At 29.4% G+C, this 21079-nt stretch overlaps 1 protein-coding gene across 1 annotated transcript in view; it reads right to left on the minus strand.

Moving 5' to 3' along the window:
* The window catches only part of LOC129972672 (calcitonin gene-related peptide type 1 receptor-like), a 74429-nt gene that overhangs the window by 28240 nt on the left and 25110 nt on the right, over positions 1–21079 (minus strand). Inside the window, exon 2 of the mRNA XM_056086893.1 lies at positions 1884–2044. Coding sequence (XP_055942868.1) covers positions 1884–2044 — 161 coding nt within the window. The remainder of the gene's footprint in view (positions 1–1883; positions 2045–21079) is intronic.

Below are 21079 nucleotides of genomic sequence, written 5' to 3' on the forward strand. Positions count from 1 at the left end.
CAACATTAATGCTGTTTGTTAGTAGTATTTCACTTGAATACATATAAATGTTAAGAAATCCGCTTCCATCAGGTTTCCCACTCATAAAAGAAGCTATAATTCCTTCTTATCCATCATTTTTTTTAATTCTCTAATTACCAGAACTTTTTTAGCATTAGGAATACTTAAAGGGTGCGCCTGACAACACATATATTTCCGAAATACAGTTCTTGAACATAGCACTCTTTTATTGTCTTCGTATTATTCAACGCTAATATATGAGTACTTATGTCGCGGAAGCATCCTTTCTCTTCTTAGTGTGGGTGGAACTGAGTCTTGTCACGCAATAGTATTTATTATTGCGCACACACAAAAAAAGTGCATATTCTATGGATGTTGACTTAGTCCGATAACGTATTGACAATATTTCTCAGTTCATGAAGATAAATTCTGTCTTGTTGCTTCTTAGCTAATTGGGAAATCGTAGAACATTTGGTGGCATGTAATGTGGAGGTTTCACATTTTTATTCAGTCCGATTAACCATTTATAGCCCAGAACCCTAGGGCATCTCCAAATACTCTCATTTTGGAAGGGGTTATATTAACTAATTATTCTAAATAGAGAAATATGAAAATGCTGCTAATTTTCCAATATGCTTAATCATTTATAATACAATTAACGATATATAGACCAGAATTCCAGGGAATCTCCAAATTTGGAGGGGGCAGTGTTATATTATATTAAATTATTCTTAATAGAGAAACTTCATAATTTTACTGATTTTTCCAATGTGATTGATAATTTATGAGTCAGAACTCCAGTGCATGTCCAAATAATTTTTTTGGGATGTAATGTTATATTAAATAGTTATCCTATTTATGGTTATGCGAAATTAAAGTACTTTATTTATCAAAGAGCAGCATTCTCTAGATTACACAAATGTAAAAATTATTGCATATTTCTCTTAATAATTAAAGAGAATGTGTAAGTGTGTATTGACGCCCTATAGGGCTTTCCGAAAGATCTAAAATTACCAAATTTGGCACTAATGGTATGCATTTTGGATAGTTTTTTTTTAAAATTTAAATTTATTCAAAAATTAAATGAAATTATGATGTTTTTTTGACCATAAGTGCTCAAACTGTTATAGTACAAAATAAGTTTCGCATCATCTTGAAATTCAAAGAATTATTTTTTCAATGTGTCAATTTAATTTCTGTACTGTTCTTTTATTTGAATTTTCAGAATACTTTAAAACTTAATTTACAACAATCTATTTCACTGATGAAGTGAAACTCATATCATTTTTATTGTTATTACAAATATTCTATTCTGCATTTTTTCCCATTGTTAATGATCTAGATATTAAAATGCTGCATATCTTTTCATGACGCTCCAGGTTTTTGCTTAAAGTATGCCTTTATAACATTTTTTTTTAATTTCATTTAATTCACATTTAAGGTTTAACTTCTAAAATAAGCAACGGTTACAAATTTTTAAAGTGTGCTTATTTTTAAATAGTTTTAAGGAAAAAGTTTTTGTTTTAGTTGAAATTCAATCTATTCCCTTTCAAATTAAAGTTCAGGTGAAACAGCTAATTAAAAGTTCTAATGAAAGTTCAGGCGAGTTTTAGGTCAGAGAATAAAATTAGGAAGATGCACAGCATAATGAACAGAATGATTTAAAGCTTCAAAAACAGTACGTGTTATCAAATTTTGAAGTTTGAAAATATTTTGCTTAAAACCATTCATAGTAAGCTATATAAAATATAATTTGAAAGTTTTAGCAAACATTATTCCCCACGAACAGTTGATCGCCAAAAGCGGCTGGTAGTTCCTAGCATAACACAGAAATATGTAGGATTAGAATAAATTTGAAAAACAATAAGTTCTTTTTAACATACCCATTTTCAAAAAGCCTGACATCCATGTGACGATAGCAACTGGCACAAGAATAAAGGGCAAAGTGTTCTTGAGTTAAAAGAGAACCACCAGACACTCGACAGTGGCTGGGCTTTTCTATCGACACGTTGCTGTGTCCAGACACAAATTCTGATGCGAAAAACTAAAAAAAGGAAAAAAAAAACAATGAAATTGAAGAAGGTGTAAATAATAATTATAGAAGTAGAAAGAAAAAACGTTTTAAAAGAAACTAGTTAGGTAAAATTTGATTACAACTGGTATGAAGAAATTTTTTTTTCATAATGAGATAATTTATAATTTTCTACAAAAAATCCGTTATACTGAAATGTCGAAATTGAGTTTGTCTCTCATATGGTAACCCAAACATGCAAGCGAAATAGTTCTTCTAGCAACCCTATGCATGCTATTGTTTATCTTGTCAACCATCTTGACTTTTGACTTTGAAGTTTCGGCATAGTTGACATCCTAGGCTATGTGAAAGAGTACATTAAAATAGATTTCAATCAATACTTCTTTTAGTCAACACTTCTTGGTATAGCAAAGACTATATGAAATATGAATTGCGGAGAATTTTAAATTATTTATTGATGTATGTTAGATATCAATTTACGTGGAGGAAAAAAATGCATTTTACATTGTTTTAATTTTTTTTCATTTTGAAGCTCATTTTAGAACTAATAAATGTGTTTTGAATTATCATTATCAAATTCCCATCATTTCAAGAATTTAAACTACAACACATTACTTTTAACATGTGAAATTGATAAAAATTATTACAAATGTGTTAAGATAGAAGAGAAAATGTTAAATTTAACGTAATTTTCTTCTTTTACGCATAACACTGCCAAGTTATTTTAGGCTTAAGAATTAGTTCGTTTGAAAATAATTAGAAAACTATTAATATACCTTGAGTAGACTAGAAATATACCTTATGTCTTCAAAAATTAAAAAGGTGTGGTTCGAAACTCGTAATGTTAGAGATTTATGGAATATTTTTGGAATTAAAGCTTATGATTTATTTTACCAGCAGTGATTTTTAATTTGGAGACAATGAATTTATTACTCTTTTGTAGCTGTTAGTTTTACTTAACAGATACAATTAGTAAAATCATTTTTAGATCTTGTTTAAGATATAAATGAATTCATGGATTACAACATCAACAGAATATGACAATTGCAGATTCACGAATTATTTCAATAGCTAGTATATTAGAGAGAGGAAGAATGTCATAGTTTCAGAAACAGCGACAAAAATTTCCAATAAAATGGCATTTCCCATCCTCTTTGGCTCGCTCATGTAATTGTAAGCCATGTATTAATAAATCATTGTTGTATTAATGTATTAAAATTAATCCATCACAAACTGATGTCTTTTCTCTATTGCACAATCTTCTCAATAATCTATAACATTCTTGGACGTGTTGCCAATTTAATTAATATATGTATATATAATTAATTATTATTCATTAAATTATTATTTCATTTTATATAAAAGAATATACCATTAATATACTGATGCCAACTATAACTTTCATTAACATCTTATCGCAATATGAGAAGGTATAATTTTAAATTAAACTTGGTTGATAAACATAAACATTCTGGATAATTAGCAATATGTGTACATAGGCGAATATTTGCTAAGGTTTGGAACTCTGCCAAAGTTTATTTTGTAAAATCTTTCGAAACTTTAGAACGGTGAAAATAGGTGCAGGTGGCCATTGATAATGTATCTAAGGGTCAGATGCTTTAATATGAAATAATTTTTGCAATTAGTCCAATGGTTGGAGCTGGGGAACTCTGTTATAATTTTTTTCCTATGCAGATTATAGAAAGAAGAATTGTTTTTGAGATTTCTCTAAGAATGGAGAGTAATGGATGACAAATGATCCTTCATAACATATCTAGAAATTATAAGCTTTTATATTTTATTTTTTCATTTATATTAAGAAAAAAATAGCGAAATCAGACCAGTAATTGGGGTTACAAGATTGTTTATTACTTCTTAGTATTTTAAATATATAAATAGAATGCAATTTAAGAGGACATAATCAAAAATTGCGTTGACTCACTATAAGTAATGTTAAGAAAGAAGATAAAGTCCTAATATTTTAAGAATATTTCTTTCTTTGTACAGTGACATCTTCTCTATAAATATTATCCAATACAAAATTATTTTACACAACCAAAGAACTATTTTCTTTTTCGCTAAATTTTAACGATATCGAAAGTAAATGCTTTCTAATGGCCTGAAGATAGAGGTTAATGTAGCATGGCCAAATATATTAATTTCCCAAAATCCCGTTGCCACCACTTGTGCTATCTTATTCTGAAAAATAAAGAATTGTTCTAAATAAAAAATATAACAAGCTACTTCTAAATGCTTTCTTAATGTTACAGATAATTACGTATTTTAGATGTCTTATTTGTTTAATCTAATAATCGTTTGTCATATATTTCGTCTATTAGATTAAATTTTACTCACTAATCTTTGAGGAACATTTCAGCATAACTATACATCTTTTAAAATATTATATCTCTTTCCACTCTAATGCACTTTTACATTTCTATTGTTTAAGGTGTACGTACACACTAGAAGATTTTTTTTTAAATTTTAATTTTAAAAATCCAGTTTTTTCACAGTAGGTCATTAATATATGTTTAAACTCATTTCAGTGAGAAAAAAACCATATTACACTAATTATTAATTAATTAAATAATATTTAATGAGCTAATTAGCCTATTTTTTTGAACATGATATCTTAAATTCTAATTTGTATAGACACACAATTCTAGTTGGAAATGATGCCTAATATTAGTCTTCATGTTGTCTGCCTCAAACAAGTTATAAAAATATATAGTTTTTTTAAACATTTTTTTATCAACGATAAATAGAAAAAGCGAGATTTTTCTGTAATTTTAAATTTTAAATAGCTATTAAAATTTATTTCTATAAATATAACTTTGATTGAGGCACAAAACATCTGCTATTTCATACAGATTATTTTGATTTATGAATAATTATATTTGGTTAATTTTTTGTTGAGTTATGATTGTTTGAATGAAGCAACATAGTGGAAAAATATCATTCTTCATAAAATGACTTTTAAAAACACCATAACTAGAGTTTTTAATGAAAGCACCTCAAGAAAAATAATTATAACTATAGATATATTTCGAATATTGACAACATCTTGGTATCGTTTGAAAGCTAAAGGATCAGAGAACATTATTAATAAATAAAGAAATATTCGATATTTTGAACGATTTTCGAAGTTTCAAGTGTGTACATACACCTTAATTATTTATGTTTCTTCATTTTGAAAATGGTATGTTTTATCCTTATATTCCTTCATTTCCTAGAGAATGTGTTTCTATGTTTACGCATTTTAAAAATATTTCTTTATTTTTTCTTACATTTTGAAAATATTTTATTTCTTTGTGTTTCTTTACATTTAGATTATTGTACATTGAATTACAAAATGACAAGTCGATCTAAGTGCTCCAGCCCTTAAACTCCGTAATTAAGAATTATCACTATCACTTGCTGTTAAACTTTTTTATCATCCCAATTCCGTTCAACATGAAACAGCACTATGTAAATATTTGTTCATTGTCATAATTTGGCCATGCAGTTTCAACAGTTTTTCGGCAAATCATGTTTTAGCAGTTAACACCTCAATAGGACATACCAGCCAACATTGGTTGTCACCAGTAGCACTTCTAATCAATATGTTACATGCAACGTAATATAAACAAATTATTGAAGAATAGAAATTTCTTTAAAATTTTAATCAATTTAATTTTAAAGTTAGGTTAGTTAATTTCAAAACAAATATTTTTTAAATATTCAAAATTATGTAACGCATTTATTACTAACTAAATTTATAAGTTAAATAATTTTTAAAAAATCACATATGACTTTTTTTTAAAACAATTTAATGCAATGTATAATATATTTATAACTTTGTTTTATTGATTAGAAATTGCGTTTGCTTTTTCAAGTCATCATTGCTCAGTTTTACATTATAACCAATTGCTATATTCGTTTTTATTATGACGAGAGACTCCAGCGTTTTTGCATTCGTGATAGTATAAGATTCCATTTTTTCCTAACCATGCTAAAAATACTTTCACTATCGGCATTGCTGCGAAAAAAAGATTCGGGCAAAAGATCTTTTCACCATTTTTCGTAGTTTTCTGCTATATATCCGTAATTCCGTAGTTTTCACCTTAGTTCCGTAATAACTACGGGAATTCCTTAGCTGTTGGACGGCATGAGGGGACACGGGTTTCCCCGTTTTCCCCCATTTCTTAACTGTAAATCGGAACCAAGACAGCCCCCGAATCATGGATATATTGGGGATCTTCTATGTAGTCTTGCTGGTCAAGTTTATCCCGATGAAAAACGTCATCATTCGTGAGAAAGAATTTGTCTCTGCGGAATTTCATACATGATCTACATTGGCTCACACGACATACTTCAATGGTTTTCATTCATATGAAACGCTCTTTAAAAAAAAAAAAATGTTAGAATACATTATATCTTGTTTCAATATTAGATCTGAAATATCGAATAGGATTAGCGATTTTTTTTTATAAGAATAATTCATCTGTATGATTCGGTTTCAGGAAGCTCTTTCAGAATGTCCTTGATTTAGCATAAGTAGGAAGCAATCTAAGTTTAGATTCGTCTTATTAAGGCGTGGATATTGGATTTTAAAGGAAATACAAAAATGCCTTTTGTTTTTCAACAGTGTGATTAAAGATACTGATAGAATACAAGAGGCTTGTCACATGAGATGAATTTCTGTTTCTGTATCAAAATATCAAAGAAAAGAACTAAAACTGATCGACAGAGTATCGAGTTTCAAATTGAATCTAAACATATGATGAATGGGTTTTTAATTGAAAGAAACAAAGGATAGATCTTGAACTAAGGCGACTACATATACATATAATAGATTATCCTATGATTATTAATGCATGGTTTATAACAATAAAAATGAAAAGTAGCGTGTTTAATTACAGTTAGTATCCCATAGTCATATACTGGAAACAAACATTTCTTTGGTAACGATAAAATTCCGAAGAACACTGATGCAGAATCAAATATAAGTATGCCCAAATAAGTGCAAAATTAAAATTGAATCTTACCACATCAAAATTAATTCATTCTGAAATTTTTTTAATCAATTTAAATTAATCATTTCAGGTCTTCAGAGCTTAAAAATACTACGAAGTATCCAATTAAATGTTAATTTTTTAAGAAAATTTTTTATGCACACTTACTGAATTTTCATCAGAATTACATGTTTTTCGGAACTGAATTGACTTAACTATCTAAAAAAACCCTCGAAATATAAAAGGCATACCCTATTTTCTTTTGATGTTTAACCGAAATCTTTACTATCAATTCTATTTAATATCTTCAAAAATTAAGACACCTGGAACGTTTCAAAGATATTTATATCTATTTACAATATCATTTTGAGGAAAGTAATTAAATTGTCTTTTTTCTCTATGCCTTTGAAATATTCATTTTATTGAATAATGCATAACACTATTTTAGTTGAATATTGATATATATTCTGGTGAGGATAAAAATAAAATTCCATTTTGCTGTCCATTTTTGCTTATTTCAAAGTCCGCCTTTCCCTTAATTTCTTATAATCCTAAACATACCACAAATGAAATGCCAAAAACATGTCATTTGGATAGAAAGAAAAAATAAAACCAGAAAAAAAATATTGGATCCAAAATCTGAAGGAAAAAAAAAATTCCAAATGAAACAATTTTGAATTGGTTTTATTCTATTCTTTTCAACATTATTCTGTCAAAAAGAATAACCTTTGAGGGTGATAACGCTGAGTACACTGAAAGATTCCAATCAGCTAGTGTGGATTCGATGACGCCTAATATGATGAAAGAAAGCCCTTGATCTGAATTCAGGAGCAGGTTAAGGATAACTCCTACTCTTGCCATGCATTCAGAATTTAATGAAAAAGACATGAAACGAACTTGTATTCAGATTAGCATTTACGCTTAATAAGTAAAAAAACAAAAACAATCCTTTTATATCTTATAAGAATGGCTTTACAAATATAATTAGAGAAAGAAAAGCCACACTTTTTTAGTTCATGTGAATTGATGTATTGACCTAGGTTAAATAACAGTCCCTTTATATTTCACAAGAAAGGCTTTACTAATAAAATTATTGAAAGAAAAGCTACTTTTTTTTTAGTTCACCTGAATTGATTTCTTGATTTAGGTTAAACTACAGTCCCTTTATATTTCCTAAGAAAGGCTTTACTAATAAAATTATTGAAAGAAAAGCTACTTTTTTTTAGTTCACATGAATTGATTTCTTGATTTAGGTTAAACTACAGTCCTTTTATATTTCATAAGAAAGACTTTACTAATAAAATTATTGAAAGAAAAGCTACATTTTTTTTAGTTCACATGAATTGATTTCGTGATTTAGGTTAAACTACAGTCCCTTTATATTTCATAAGAAAGATTTTACTAATAAAATTATAGAAATAAATGCACTCTTTTTTTTTTCGTTCATGTGAATTTTTTTATCGACTTGGATTAACTTTAAACTTAGAAACTGTAATCTGGACACAAAGTGAGGATAATTTTGTAATAACTATAATTAATTTGAAATCACTATCTTCGTATAGTCGGTATAAATATTATACAAGCAAACTTATTTCCCATGCTTAAAAGCAAATATAATTATGTCTTTTCTTAAATATTAGATTTTCATCCCCCATGTTTCCAGCTAAATTATTATTATTATAAGTATTAAAAAGTGAAAAAATATACTATTTTACTGGTTTAAATTCTTGGGTTGGGTATTCAAAGCAAGGCACCACGGCATGAAATCATACAAGGCACCACGGCATGAAATTTGCATAGATCTGAATATCTTATGTTCGTATGGCTTGAAAAAGAAGTTTAACCCTTTTGCTGACAATAACTTATCTGTCACGTGTCTCTAATTACTGAACTTTTAGTGTTAAAAATCTAAAAACAAATAAAACTATCAAATAATCAAAAATGGAAACATTACTTGGAAATGTTTAAATTACTCTTTATGTTTTTATAGGAATTGAAATTACAATTAATGCTCCCAAAATAGGATTGTCATCTAGTTAAGAGGTTAAATATTATAAATTCGTAGATAAAGGAGTTAACTTAGTTTATCTAAGTTATACTGACGTTTGGCTTTGAACTAACAAAAAGGACGGATTTTTAACTTAGCAATACCCAAAACTTTCTAGGTGTTATCATATCACACCAATGAGGCACAGTGATCATCAACATATGCCAACCGTCTACATGCCAGTTTTCGGATTCGTGTACGTTCTGTATCAAAGCCGAAGTCAAATTGAAAAAGAGGTGGGGAAAAAAAAAGATTAAAATTGCCAAATAGAAAAAAAGAGAAAGACACTTTCTTGTTGCTTTTGCAGAAGTTCTGATTTAAAAGGATATTTATTTTTGTGATCTAACAGGTAATTCTGAATTTTAGTCCCCACTTAAATTTATGGTAACAAAAACATTAAATATTCGATAAAACTCCAAATAACAATGAACAGTTTAATTTATTGAATTGAGTCAAATCATTTGCGTTAACTAGTCCAATTATTAGTTCGGCTTTAAGCTCCATCAACAATATAGTCTGTTAAATGCAGGATATTACAGTTGCCGAGAAATAAAAACGAACTACAATATCCTCCCTTTAATGCGAGACAACCGTTTCTGTGACAACAGATGTTCTTCAAATCTCTTCTAATCTCTGTCGAGTCCTTCTAATGATCACTATCATGTAGAACATTCGCGTAAATTTGTCGGCTGTAACTTAAATTGGATAAAAAATGGGACAAGCAGGGAACATACTTTTTTTCTTACGATATTTGAGGTTTTATTCATTGAGTTCTCATTGCTATACAGGAAACGGGAGTTCAAAAATTCTGAGTACTTCAACCAGCGATTTTCGATGTCTAACTTCATTTTTTATAACTCACTTTCTTAAACTTCTTCTACCCACGTCTCCAATTTTCATTCTAAAATATTTCCCAGAACACTATAATGGGCTCAATTCATGCTACTATTCAATTTAGGAATATATTTTAAATCTTGATAGAAAGGGAAAAGAAGAAAGAAGAAAAGATAGAAAGGGAATACCATGCATTTAGAGATGTTAGAGGATGAAATATAAATTAATTTCACCTACATAAATATTTCCTTTGCGTAACACATATAAAAGACGTTATTTAGTTATAAGATTTGGACATCATCTAAAATAAATGATGGATCGCGTGATTTTTGAAATATGAACAAACGAATGTGATTTGTTTGACTCTTCTTTTAGACACCTACGCATGAATTTTATTAATATATATTAACTCTTCGCTATATTAACTCATTGTAAGCTGAAAAATAATATGTATAATTTGTGCATATGTGAGTGTAAGGATTCCCTTTAATGCATTTAGGAAGCTCAAAAATCTAATTATAGGTTATAGTAATTTCTAAAGATTAATATAAGTTTGTTTGCTATTATATGGATTTTGTAATGATTATTATCGAACAAGAATATGTATACAATGCTGTTCTTCGGAATGACGATTCAGATTCAACATTTGAGTGCAAAAAGTTGAATAATATCCATATAATAAACGAAAACGAATACAAACGCTTAAATGAATCAAGTTTCAAATGATATTCAGAAATTAAAAAAAGAAGGAAAAAAAAAAAAAAAAGAACCATTTGTTCAAGTTCTAAGAATTTTTATGTTTGCATATGATCCGAGAATTTATTCTGAAGATAATTAAATTCTTTTAATGATGCATTAGATTAAAATGCATCATTAAATTATAAATTTATAATAATGATGCATTAAATTATAAATTTTCAGGATTCTTTTTATATATCTTGAAACTTTTATTAATCATTCTTTGCATTTGTATAATTTTTATGATTAGTTTCATTTCATTTTTAATTTTTTCTCTAAATGCTTAAAAAATCGAAAAAAATTAAAACAACAAATTTCAATCAATGTAGACATGAATTAATGCATCCGAAACAAATTAAACTCAATCGCAATAGTGTTTTTGCTTTTTTACAATAATTGTGATAGGTTTGAGTTGAGTTATACTAACGCTCCGTTTGAAAGCACAAAAAGTGCTATTTTAAAACGAATACTTTTTAGATGAGGAAGACGATACCTGAGCTGATACTCTCCTTTCCAGTTTCCGCACCACACCAACAGAAGGAAGACTTGGCCAACGACATCGACTCCAGGCTCATATACACAGCAGACATTCAATGTAATCGGATTTCGAGCCACTGCAGTCAATAATTAAGGTAGGACACGCAGTACAATCAACGTACAAGTGAGAATTGCCTAGCAATCATGGGAAGTTTACATATTCCTTCTGCGGGATAGCGAGTATTAGCTAATAAGATATTTTGTACCTTTGTTGAAGAATAAAGCAAGAAAATGAAGCACTTAACCCATTCACAGGCAATGACACAACTTATTTCTTAATTAAATAGTTCATTATCAATTATTAAAACTTTACAAGGCGGATTTTTCGTCCAACTCTCGAGCATACATTCAAATAAAGATGTCATCCTTCCTCTTCGACGCAAACAACAGCGGTTCTTGAGAATAAAACACCTGTGAATCTGTGAACGTTGTAGTTGCTAAGATTTTTATTTTTAAGAGTTCAGCACATTAGAATGTTGGGCTTCTTAATATTGTAAAAAAAAAAAAAAAAATCGAAAATGCATTTTTGATGCTTTTTTTTTGGCTGATTGAATAAAAAATTTGGACGCAAAATTACAATATTACAAGTGAATTGAACCAAGTCGTTGGTTTCTACAAGGCGTTTGCAGGTATGCAAAAGTACTGAACAACAGAGGGTCAACCTTTTAACGGATTTTATTCAAAATTTGAAAAGAATATACACTTTAGATGCTAAAATTATGTTCCAAATTTTATCCGTCTATCTCTTTTTGTTGTCAAGTTATCGTGTTCATTTTTACTCAAAATAACTGCCAGCGAGATTTCCTGTGAAAGGAGTTCGTTCAAAATCTCTGAATTTGGTGTAAAGTTCACATGTCAAATTTCGTTTATCACGCTCACGGCGTTTGTTTACTTATTTATAGACAGAAATAATTCTAAAAACGCATTTTTCGGAAAGCAATGAAGGGAATTTTAAAACGAAGGTCACAGGGGTAGTACTAAAACGTGGAGATTCATCAAAATCTCGAATTCGAATTTTTCGACGATTATAATACTTTCCTTTTGTGTATTTGGTACACAAGAAAGTAAGAGTGACTTACTTACCATACAAATTCGTATATATTTTGCTGAATTCATAGAATACTTAAGGTGAATAACAACTGACGAGAAATAATGAGGGGCAATTTACAAAGGGAAAACCAGACGACGCGACCATTCAAATAGGCTCAGCTCTTAATTGACACTTACTCTTTTAACCCTTTCACTTATCAGAATGACGTGCATATATGCATCCTTTTTATTCAAATTTCATAGCTCAACAATTCATTAATGAATGAACATGAACGGAAAATGCTATTTGAGATATTTAAGCACCTTTCTTTCTTCTATATGCTTAATGCCTAAGCAGTTAAAAATGGATTATTCCATTTTATGTCTGTGTCAGTGAAAAATAATCGAAACGTTGTTTGTTTTGGGTTCCCTTTAATAAATTCTATCAAATCTTGTGTAGTTTTCTATTCAAAACTGATTCAGTCCCAATACGTTGCATCGCATACTGTTTAGAATGAACATACTAAATAAATAAAACATTGGGATTTTCTCATTAGTTTTTGTGTAAGAAAATCCATTTGTTATTATAACCATCTTGGAGATGATACTTTAACTCATAATCATATTTACATTTAGCAATTTTGAAAAATCTGTCACAGCTATTGTTTCCAATTCTTTTGAATGGATATTTACAGAGAAAATATCTGTTTAGAAATACAGTTCTTATATTTTAACCGCAAGCCATCCATCTCCTGTTAAAGATTAAAGGCTATTATAATCTTTCATTAAAATTTTACTACATTCGTCAACAGCATATCGTTAATACGAAAATAGAGAAATCTTGTAATAAAAATTATTTTATCAAATGTTTTAAAGGAGTACAGAGTCTCGACAAGGAAATGATACAAAATCGACTTATCAAATTCAATTGACGATAAAGTGTCAGTTACGATGATTTTATACCACTATAAAAATTTATTTCTTCTCAATTGAAAAAATGGAGGGCTTTACTTGAAGTAATAATTCGGTGCCCATTCTAAGTAAAAAATTTAAAGAAGAATACAATAAAAAGTCTTCCGTGAATAAAATGATAATACTTTCAATTTAATAAAAGGAAATCATATTGACCATGGATATATAACCTTTTTAATAAAATTTGGTAATATAACTAAAATCCTTGCTTTCAGTGGGCAGTTTTAACGCCAAATTTTTTGATAAACATGAATATATATTATTTTTAATATCACAAATTAATTAGAGATCAAATATGCTACATAAATTTAGAGAGAGCTGATATTGCCATTGATTGAAAGATTTTCTGTGAAATCATATGCTCGTAAATTTAATATTTTTTACAAAATATATTTTCTTCGTTTGAATAATTAACTTCAATTTATAGGCCATTTTAAAAGGAAAAATGTATGGATGTTTGAAAATGAATGTCCGCTAATTCCAAATGTTTCATCAAATATATGCGTTCTAATTAATGTTTTTTTTTTGCATAAAATTCATTTATAATACTCACATTGAGAAACTGACTATAAGTGGATACAGATTGGTAGCGATTTAAATCTTCTTAGTAATTTATTTAATGCAGTCTTAAGAATCCAAAGCTACAACAATAAATAATATTATAAAAGCAGTGAGAGTAGTTTCCCTGAAACTCTAATAAAGATGATATCCTCCCTTTCTCTACATACATTATAGTCCTTAAGCAATCTGGTAAACGCAACGAACGCTCAGATTTTTTATTTTTGAAGTCTCAAACATGAGAATTGCATGCTTCGTAATATAGTAAAGAAAACAGATACTTGTATATTTACTAAATGTCATTGATGAAAAGTAGTTAAAAACATCGATCAACGGCATGATTCTAGCATTTTTATTGAATCTAGTGTGTGACCTTTAAAGATTCACTGACATGCAGTTAATACATAAGTGCTGGAAAATCGAATCAGCAGTTTTGATGTCTTTTTACCCGACAGACTGAACCATAAATTGACAGAGTTACAATAGTAATCACAAGAACACATAACAGATTTCATTTATTTAAGTCACTGTATTTTAGTTATTGCATTTCTATGCATGAAAATGTGCAGACTAAAAGACGGACAACCAATTTAATAGATTTCGCTTAAAACTTGATAAGAATCAACACTTTAGATGCTAAAACTATGAACGAAATTTCATTTTCTTAATTTGCTACGCTTTTGAATTATTGAGTTTACATGCATGCATAAGTACAAATAGATACACGACAATACCTTGATGGAATTGGTTCCAAATTTGATATAAATCTACATTTTAAATGTAGCAAATTTAATATTCCTAATTTAAACATTTGCTAGATTTTAAATTTGACAAATGTTAAATCTGCATTTTAATCTGTGTAACAAATGTTATATATCTAGCTCTTTATATTTTCTATATACTTCATTCACTTGCACTTTGGCATACTGCAAACAGGCTTCTTCTGTATAGATTTCGTTCAAAATGTGATAGAAATCTGCAACATTGGTGCGAAATTCACATACCAAGTTTCTTCTATCCACTGGGTTAATGCATTTAGTTTCATTTTAACAAACAGATATAATTCTAAAACTATTTTTTTTCCGATTCAAGGATATCTGAAATGTGGAGACCAAAAATCTCTAGTTGTAATTAGTAGATGTAAAGATTCGTAAATGAGTAGGATGGTCTCTCTCTCTCTCAATATCTCTCTTAATCTCTCTCTCTCTCTCTCAATATCTCTCTCTCTCTCTCTCTCTCTCTCTTAATCTCTCTCTCTCTCTCTCAATATCTCTCTCTCTCTCTCTCTCTCTCTCTCAATCTCTCTCTCTCTCTCTCTCTCTCTCTCTCTCTCTCTCTCTCTCTCTCTCTCTCTCTCTCTCTCTCTCTCTCTCTCTCAATATCTCTCTTAATCTCTCTCTCTCTCTCTCTCTCTCTCTCTCAATCTCTCTCTCTCTCTCTCTCTCTCTCAATATCTCTCTTAATCTCTCTCTCTCTCTCTCAATATCTCTCTTAATCTCTCTCTCTCAATATCTCTCTTAATCTCTCTCTCTCTCTCAATATATATATATATCAATCTCTCTCTCTCTCTCTCTCTCAATCTCTCTCTCACACACACACATACGCACATACAATAATATTTTAAAGGAATTTAAAACCCAATTAATTTCTTAATTTCTATCTTAATTTAGCCCAAGCTAACTTAATTCTAAAATGTTCTCTTATTTCCTGAATAAGAGAATTTCTACTTTACTATTTAATTACTTCCAACACGCCATTAATAGAATTGCTGATTCCGTCGATCCCACGCTAGAAAAAAAGGGATAAAAATCCTTAACACTTATATTCTTTTTATAAAAGATACCGAAGATACTCTTGCTTAAGCCTACACGTGGCTAAGAAATACCTGTCAAAATATCATAGTAAAATCATTGTAAGAGAAAACAAATTCTTTCATCTTGCTCTTATATGGCGATGTAAAAAGACGCCATTTTATCATCGCTTCTCTCTTACACAAATTATGACTCCCGTGGTGAAATCAATTGAGATTAAAACTTCAAAGGTTACTTCTATTCGCGCTGCTATATATATATAGATATATATATATAAATATATTTACGACCTTATAACACTCGCATGGAAAGATTGGTCATAAGTCAGATTTTCATCTCCTTCCCACATGGGTATTTCACTTATAGCCATTTAGAGGTCCTCTCGATGGATATATTGGATAGGGTAAAGGAGATTGCCCCGGCGAGAGAGAATTACGAGAAGGAGAATTATGTTCCAATTTTGGCATGACGCTTTCATGGTCTCGCTTATTACCAAAGAATATTAAATTTGCCTCAATTTGTTGTTGACTGTAAATTATGTATGTAGATAATATTAAAAGATTAATTAAATATAAAATAAAGAAAAATAACTATAAATGTGATCTTGAAGTAGATATTATTCCAGTCTTCCAATCAAAAAATCCTAAAATAGTTATTATTTCAATATTTTTACTACTAATAAAAGGAAATGTTTATGTCCATTTGTTGGTGTGTTAGTGCTCTACAAACCATATTGCTCGTTGGGCTTAGAACTAAATTTAGCGCAAATTTATTTTTGAAAGTCAGTCATATTTGCACTTCAGAGCAATTTTTGAAATTTTTATCTAATTTAAAATTAACAAGATTTTGAAGTTTTGTCGCATTAAATTTTGAAAATATAACAGAAGGCTGATATTTTACACCATTTTAGAATCTAAAAAAAAGTGCCTTTTTAATAATAAAAATTACTTTATTGAATGAGATTTGGTGATTTTTTTAAATTTGATATATAATTTTCAACAGTAAATTTTATTACAACACTGAAGTCCAAACTATTTTTTTAAATTAAATGTTTGTTCGAAAGATTTTCTTTCAATGTTGAAAGTTGAGGAAGAAGGTTTCTGTGAAATATCTGAGAAGTTTATACGATGAAAAAGAAAGAGAAATTCAATATCATGAAAGTTGGTAGATGGATAGAAAATTAGAGCGTTTTTAGTAGCGTTATGATATCATGGGATTCGTCTTCATTAGGATAATTTATGCCCGGAACATTTGTGAGATTTCAAAATAAAAAGAGTTTAACGTCTATGAACTTTGATGCATAAAAATAATTTGTTGATGGATTCGTTTAGTTATCCCTAAAAGATTTAATTGAAATTATATATGACCAATATTCCCTTTGGACCAGATGGTAGTCAAAGAAAGCTAATAATAAATAAAAAATATATATTGTTTCATTAATTGAAATAGTGAACAGTACATAAAATCTTTCAATCGCAAAGATTGAAAATATTTTTTTGTCTCAAATTTTAATCCATACCATCTATCCAGTCTATTTACCTTAATAATTTTTGTCTAAATAGGCGTGATCCGTAATAATTATGTACATTCGTTAATGTCTAATTAAAGCTATTTTAATATAAGCGAAAACTGTTTTCATTACCCTTATTAGGACCGTACAAAAGCAGCTTTATGTATTTTAAAATCAATTTGATAGAGATTTTCAGCAGGAAAAAAATTTGGAATAATCACTAATTCGTAAAACAATGGCGGGTCAAAAAATCGTAAGAGGAAGCGACATATTCTGTTCAGAGGTCGAAACCTATCGCATTTTTACAAGAGGGTCTGAAGCTGTTTTCGATAATATTTCGATTTGCAGAGATAATCTAGAGTGGAAGTGTTCTGACAGATATCAAAAACCAATACCATTATGTTTCTACATATCGATATCTCTTCATTCCCTGCAGTGTCACACTCATAAAAAGACACACGTGTTTTGAGATCTGACCTTTTGTATTAAGGATCACTACAAATAGTAACCAATTTAATAGTTAATAATCTTTCATTATTAAAACATATTTCTTACCTCTTGAGATAATTGAATTAAAGATTCTAATATGCTAGTTGCCACGAATAGCTTGTGATTCACGTTTACTTTCTAATTAAATTCTGTTCCCTGTAATCTCATTCTCAAAATAACACAATCGCGTCTTGAGATATGATTTGACCTTTAATATTAAACCTTTAGCAAATAATTTGTAACCAATTTAATAGTTAATAGGGCATGGTAACAATCTTTCATTATTAGATAATATTTCTTATCTCTTGAGACAGTTGGATTCTAGATTCTAACATGTTAGCCGCCGCGAATAGCCTGTGATTCACATCTACTTTCTAATTAAATTCAAGTTCCCTGCAGTCTCATACTGAAAATAAAGCACGCTTTTTGTTACATTATATGGATTTTAATATTAAGGTTACAATATTAAGGTCTACAAATAGTTAGTAACCAGTTTAATAGCTAATAGGGCATGGTAATAATTTTTCATCATTAAAACATAATATTTCTCATTTCTTGAGAGAAACCAATTCTAGATTCTAACATGTTAGTGGCCGCGAATAGACTGTGATTCACATCTACTGTTTAATTAAATTCAAATTCCGTGCAGTCTCATATTGAAAATAAAGCACGTGTTTTGTTACTTGATCTGGCTTTTAATATTAAGGCACGCTACAAATAGTTAGTAACCAATTTAATAGTTAATATGGCATGGTAATAATTTTTCATTATCAAAATATAATATTTCTTATTTCTTGAAAGAAACGGATTCTAGATTCTAACCTGTTAGGGGCCGCGAATAGCATGTGATTCACATTTACTTTCTAATTAAATTGATTCTTCCCTACGACAATTAAATGATATTAAAAAAGGCCATTTTAATTAGATATTTCGTCCGATGCGCATGTTTGAGTCATAGTAGCGCATACACGACTTGGATGTGACTATGGTCGCCAAACATATATTAAATATCAGACACAAATGGTAAAAAAAATCTAAAAAGCACAAAGATAAAACATATTAGCTAAAAGAAATGAAAAGAATTATAGAATCAATGGGAGTGGCCTCATCAAAACTTTTTCGTCCGCTCTCTAAATAAAGCGACATTTCATCCATCTAGCTCAAGGTGTTTTTGACACAGACAGACAGACCTGGATTCAAAAATGTGTTTTTCGAAATCAGGGAGAAGGTCTGAAACGTGGGGATTTGTCAAAACCTCGAGCTCGTAATCTTTAACGTTTGTAATATTTTGTCTATACTTCGCGTAAGATAAAGTAAAAATGATTAAGGTGAATAAGTGAATAAAATTCATGAAATATTGCTAAAATGAGCAAAAGCATTTGACATTTAAAAAGTCACCATTAAAAATTTATTAATTCAAATAAAAAAATTCTACAGTCTCGAGCAGTGGATGAGTTTGTCTAGTTCAGTTAGCGACCCATTTTGAAGCAGTATAAGTGCTGTTTTAAAGGAGATGTAGAATTTTTAATTAGAACTCAGATGATAAATAATGACACTTGATTTGATACACCTTTCCCATAACTTACACTGTAACAACAGAAGGATGTTCAGACTTCAAAATCAGATTTAATGTATATTAAGCCTATATATATATATGACGGTTTAGTTCAGTTGTATTAACCTCCCATTTTAAAGCAACACTAGGGCTATTTTGGGACGGAACTCGTAATTTTGAACCGTAGTCAAATGATGAGGACGACACCTGAGCTGGAAACTCCGTCTCTAAACTTCCATATCACCCCAGTGCGCGGACGATTGCCTCCGACAGATTTAATGCGCACCAGACCCGCTTACACGACGAGTAAGTGGGTCTGTATCGGTGGTATCGGGTCTCGAACCTGAAACTTTGTGGTTCCGAAGCTGAGACCTTACCACTAGGCCACCGTGGCTCTAGATATATGACGGACTTCGATGGAATTGGAATTAATATTGCAACATAATTCCATTTGGTTTCATTGAACACTGAAACACATTGGACATGTGAAACGTTTCATGATGACGAGTTTAATCTTGTGGAGTCAAAAACAAATACAATTGTTTACAAGATAATAAATGGAAAGATAAGTTAATAAGAGGTAAAAAATATCCAAGAATCATTCATTGCCTGTATCAACATCTGCATTCAGAAAGTTAAGCATAATTTGTATTACTTTGTCAGAAAATAATTAATGAAAGAATCGTGCATGTATAGTAGTTCAGATGATCTGACAATTTGGATTGCATCTGAAAGAACCTTGAAATTAATTTGCTCTCTCAAACCAATGAATTAAATATTTGCATATTGCTCCTTTAACTGTTTAATGAATAAGAAACTATTTACTTGTCTGCTGTGAACAATATGTTTTACGTAATCATTGTATCTAAATAAAATAAATAACCCTTCACAAAAGTCAAAGGATAAGCTACGATTTGAAACTAAATGTCATTGCCATGCCGATAGGTGTACATTCAGTACTTCCGTTTATAATCTTTAGCTTTAGAGATAAATAATTCTACACCCTTCGACTGAATTAAAACGAGAATTCGGTAGTTCTTAATGCATGAGCTCGAAACGTGAACTGATTCAAGATTATCGAAATCAAGTCTCAAAAACGATCACTATCAAATCCATCTCTTTATTGTTTACATCAGATATCTCAAGTCTCAGATAATAAAAGGGATATTGCAACAAAAATTATCTCTTTCAAAGATTAATCTGGAAAGTAAACAATATAGTAAACCTCTTTTGTCTTTTTATAAAGGCACTCTAAATTTAGACAAATTAAAAAATAATCTAAGATAAGCAACAAAGAAAATAAAGATAAAAGACATAGATTGAAAATTGCATGTCAGATTATAGATCTCAGCATCCTTGTATTAATAGTTCAATGACTTTACGTCTACCTGAAGTCAGACAAACAGGATATTATATATATAATTAATAAAATCTGTCAAGTTAATCCTTTCTTACTTATAAATTTTGTAAACAACTAATACAGTTTTAAACAGTTATCAAAATAAAAAGAATATATGCTTTTAAATAGCAGGCAATGTTAGAATTTCGGTCTCATATCTATACAACGCAAGAAATGTAATAGCAGTACGAAATAAAAGTACTCGCAAGATGATTATATAATAGACAATTTATTTCGAGGGGAAAACATAATACTCATGTTCAAAGATAAAGGATATGCATCATCTAGAATATGGGGTTAATTTTTCAAACCCTTTACTGCGAGTAAAAATTTTAATTACTAAATGAACGATTATTTAATTTTCAATGAGCAATTTTACGCGTTACAACAGATAAATTAAAATTGAATTGAGAAAAAATCAACCCCTAGTTACCTAACGTAATATTTGCCTTCCCTGATTTTAAATTAATTGAACATCGTACATCTAAAAATGCATTAATTTGTTTCTCTTCCGTTCAGGAATTTTATTAAACGGGTTAAAGACCAAATCATTCTTTTGACAAACAAGGGTTGA

The sequence above is a fragment of the Argiope bruennichi genome, chromosome 6 (assembly GCF_947563725.1).
Source record: "Argiope bruennichi chromosome 6, qqArgBrue1.1, whole genome shotgun sequence".
NCBI classification, from domain to species: domain Eukaryota; kingdom Metazoa; phylum Arthropoda; class Arachnida; order Araneae; family Araneidae; genus Argiope; species Argiope bruennichi.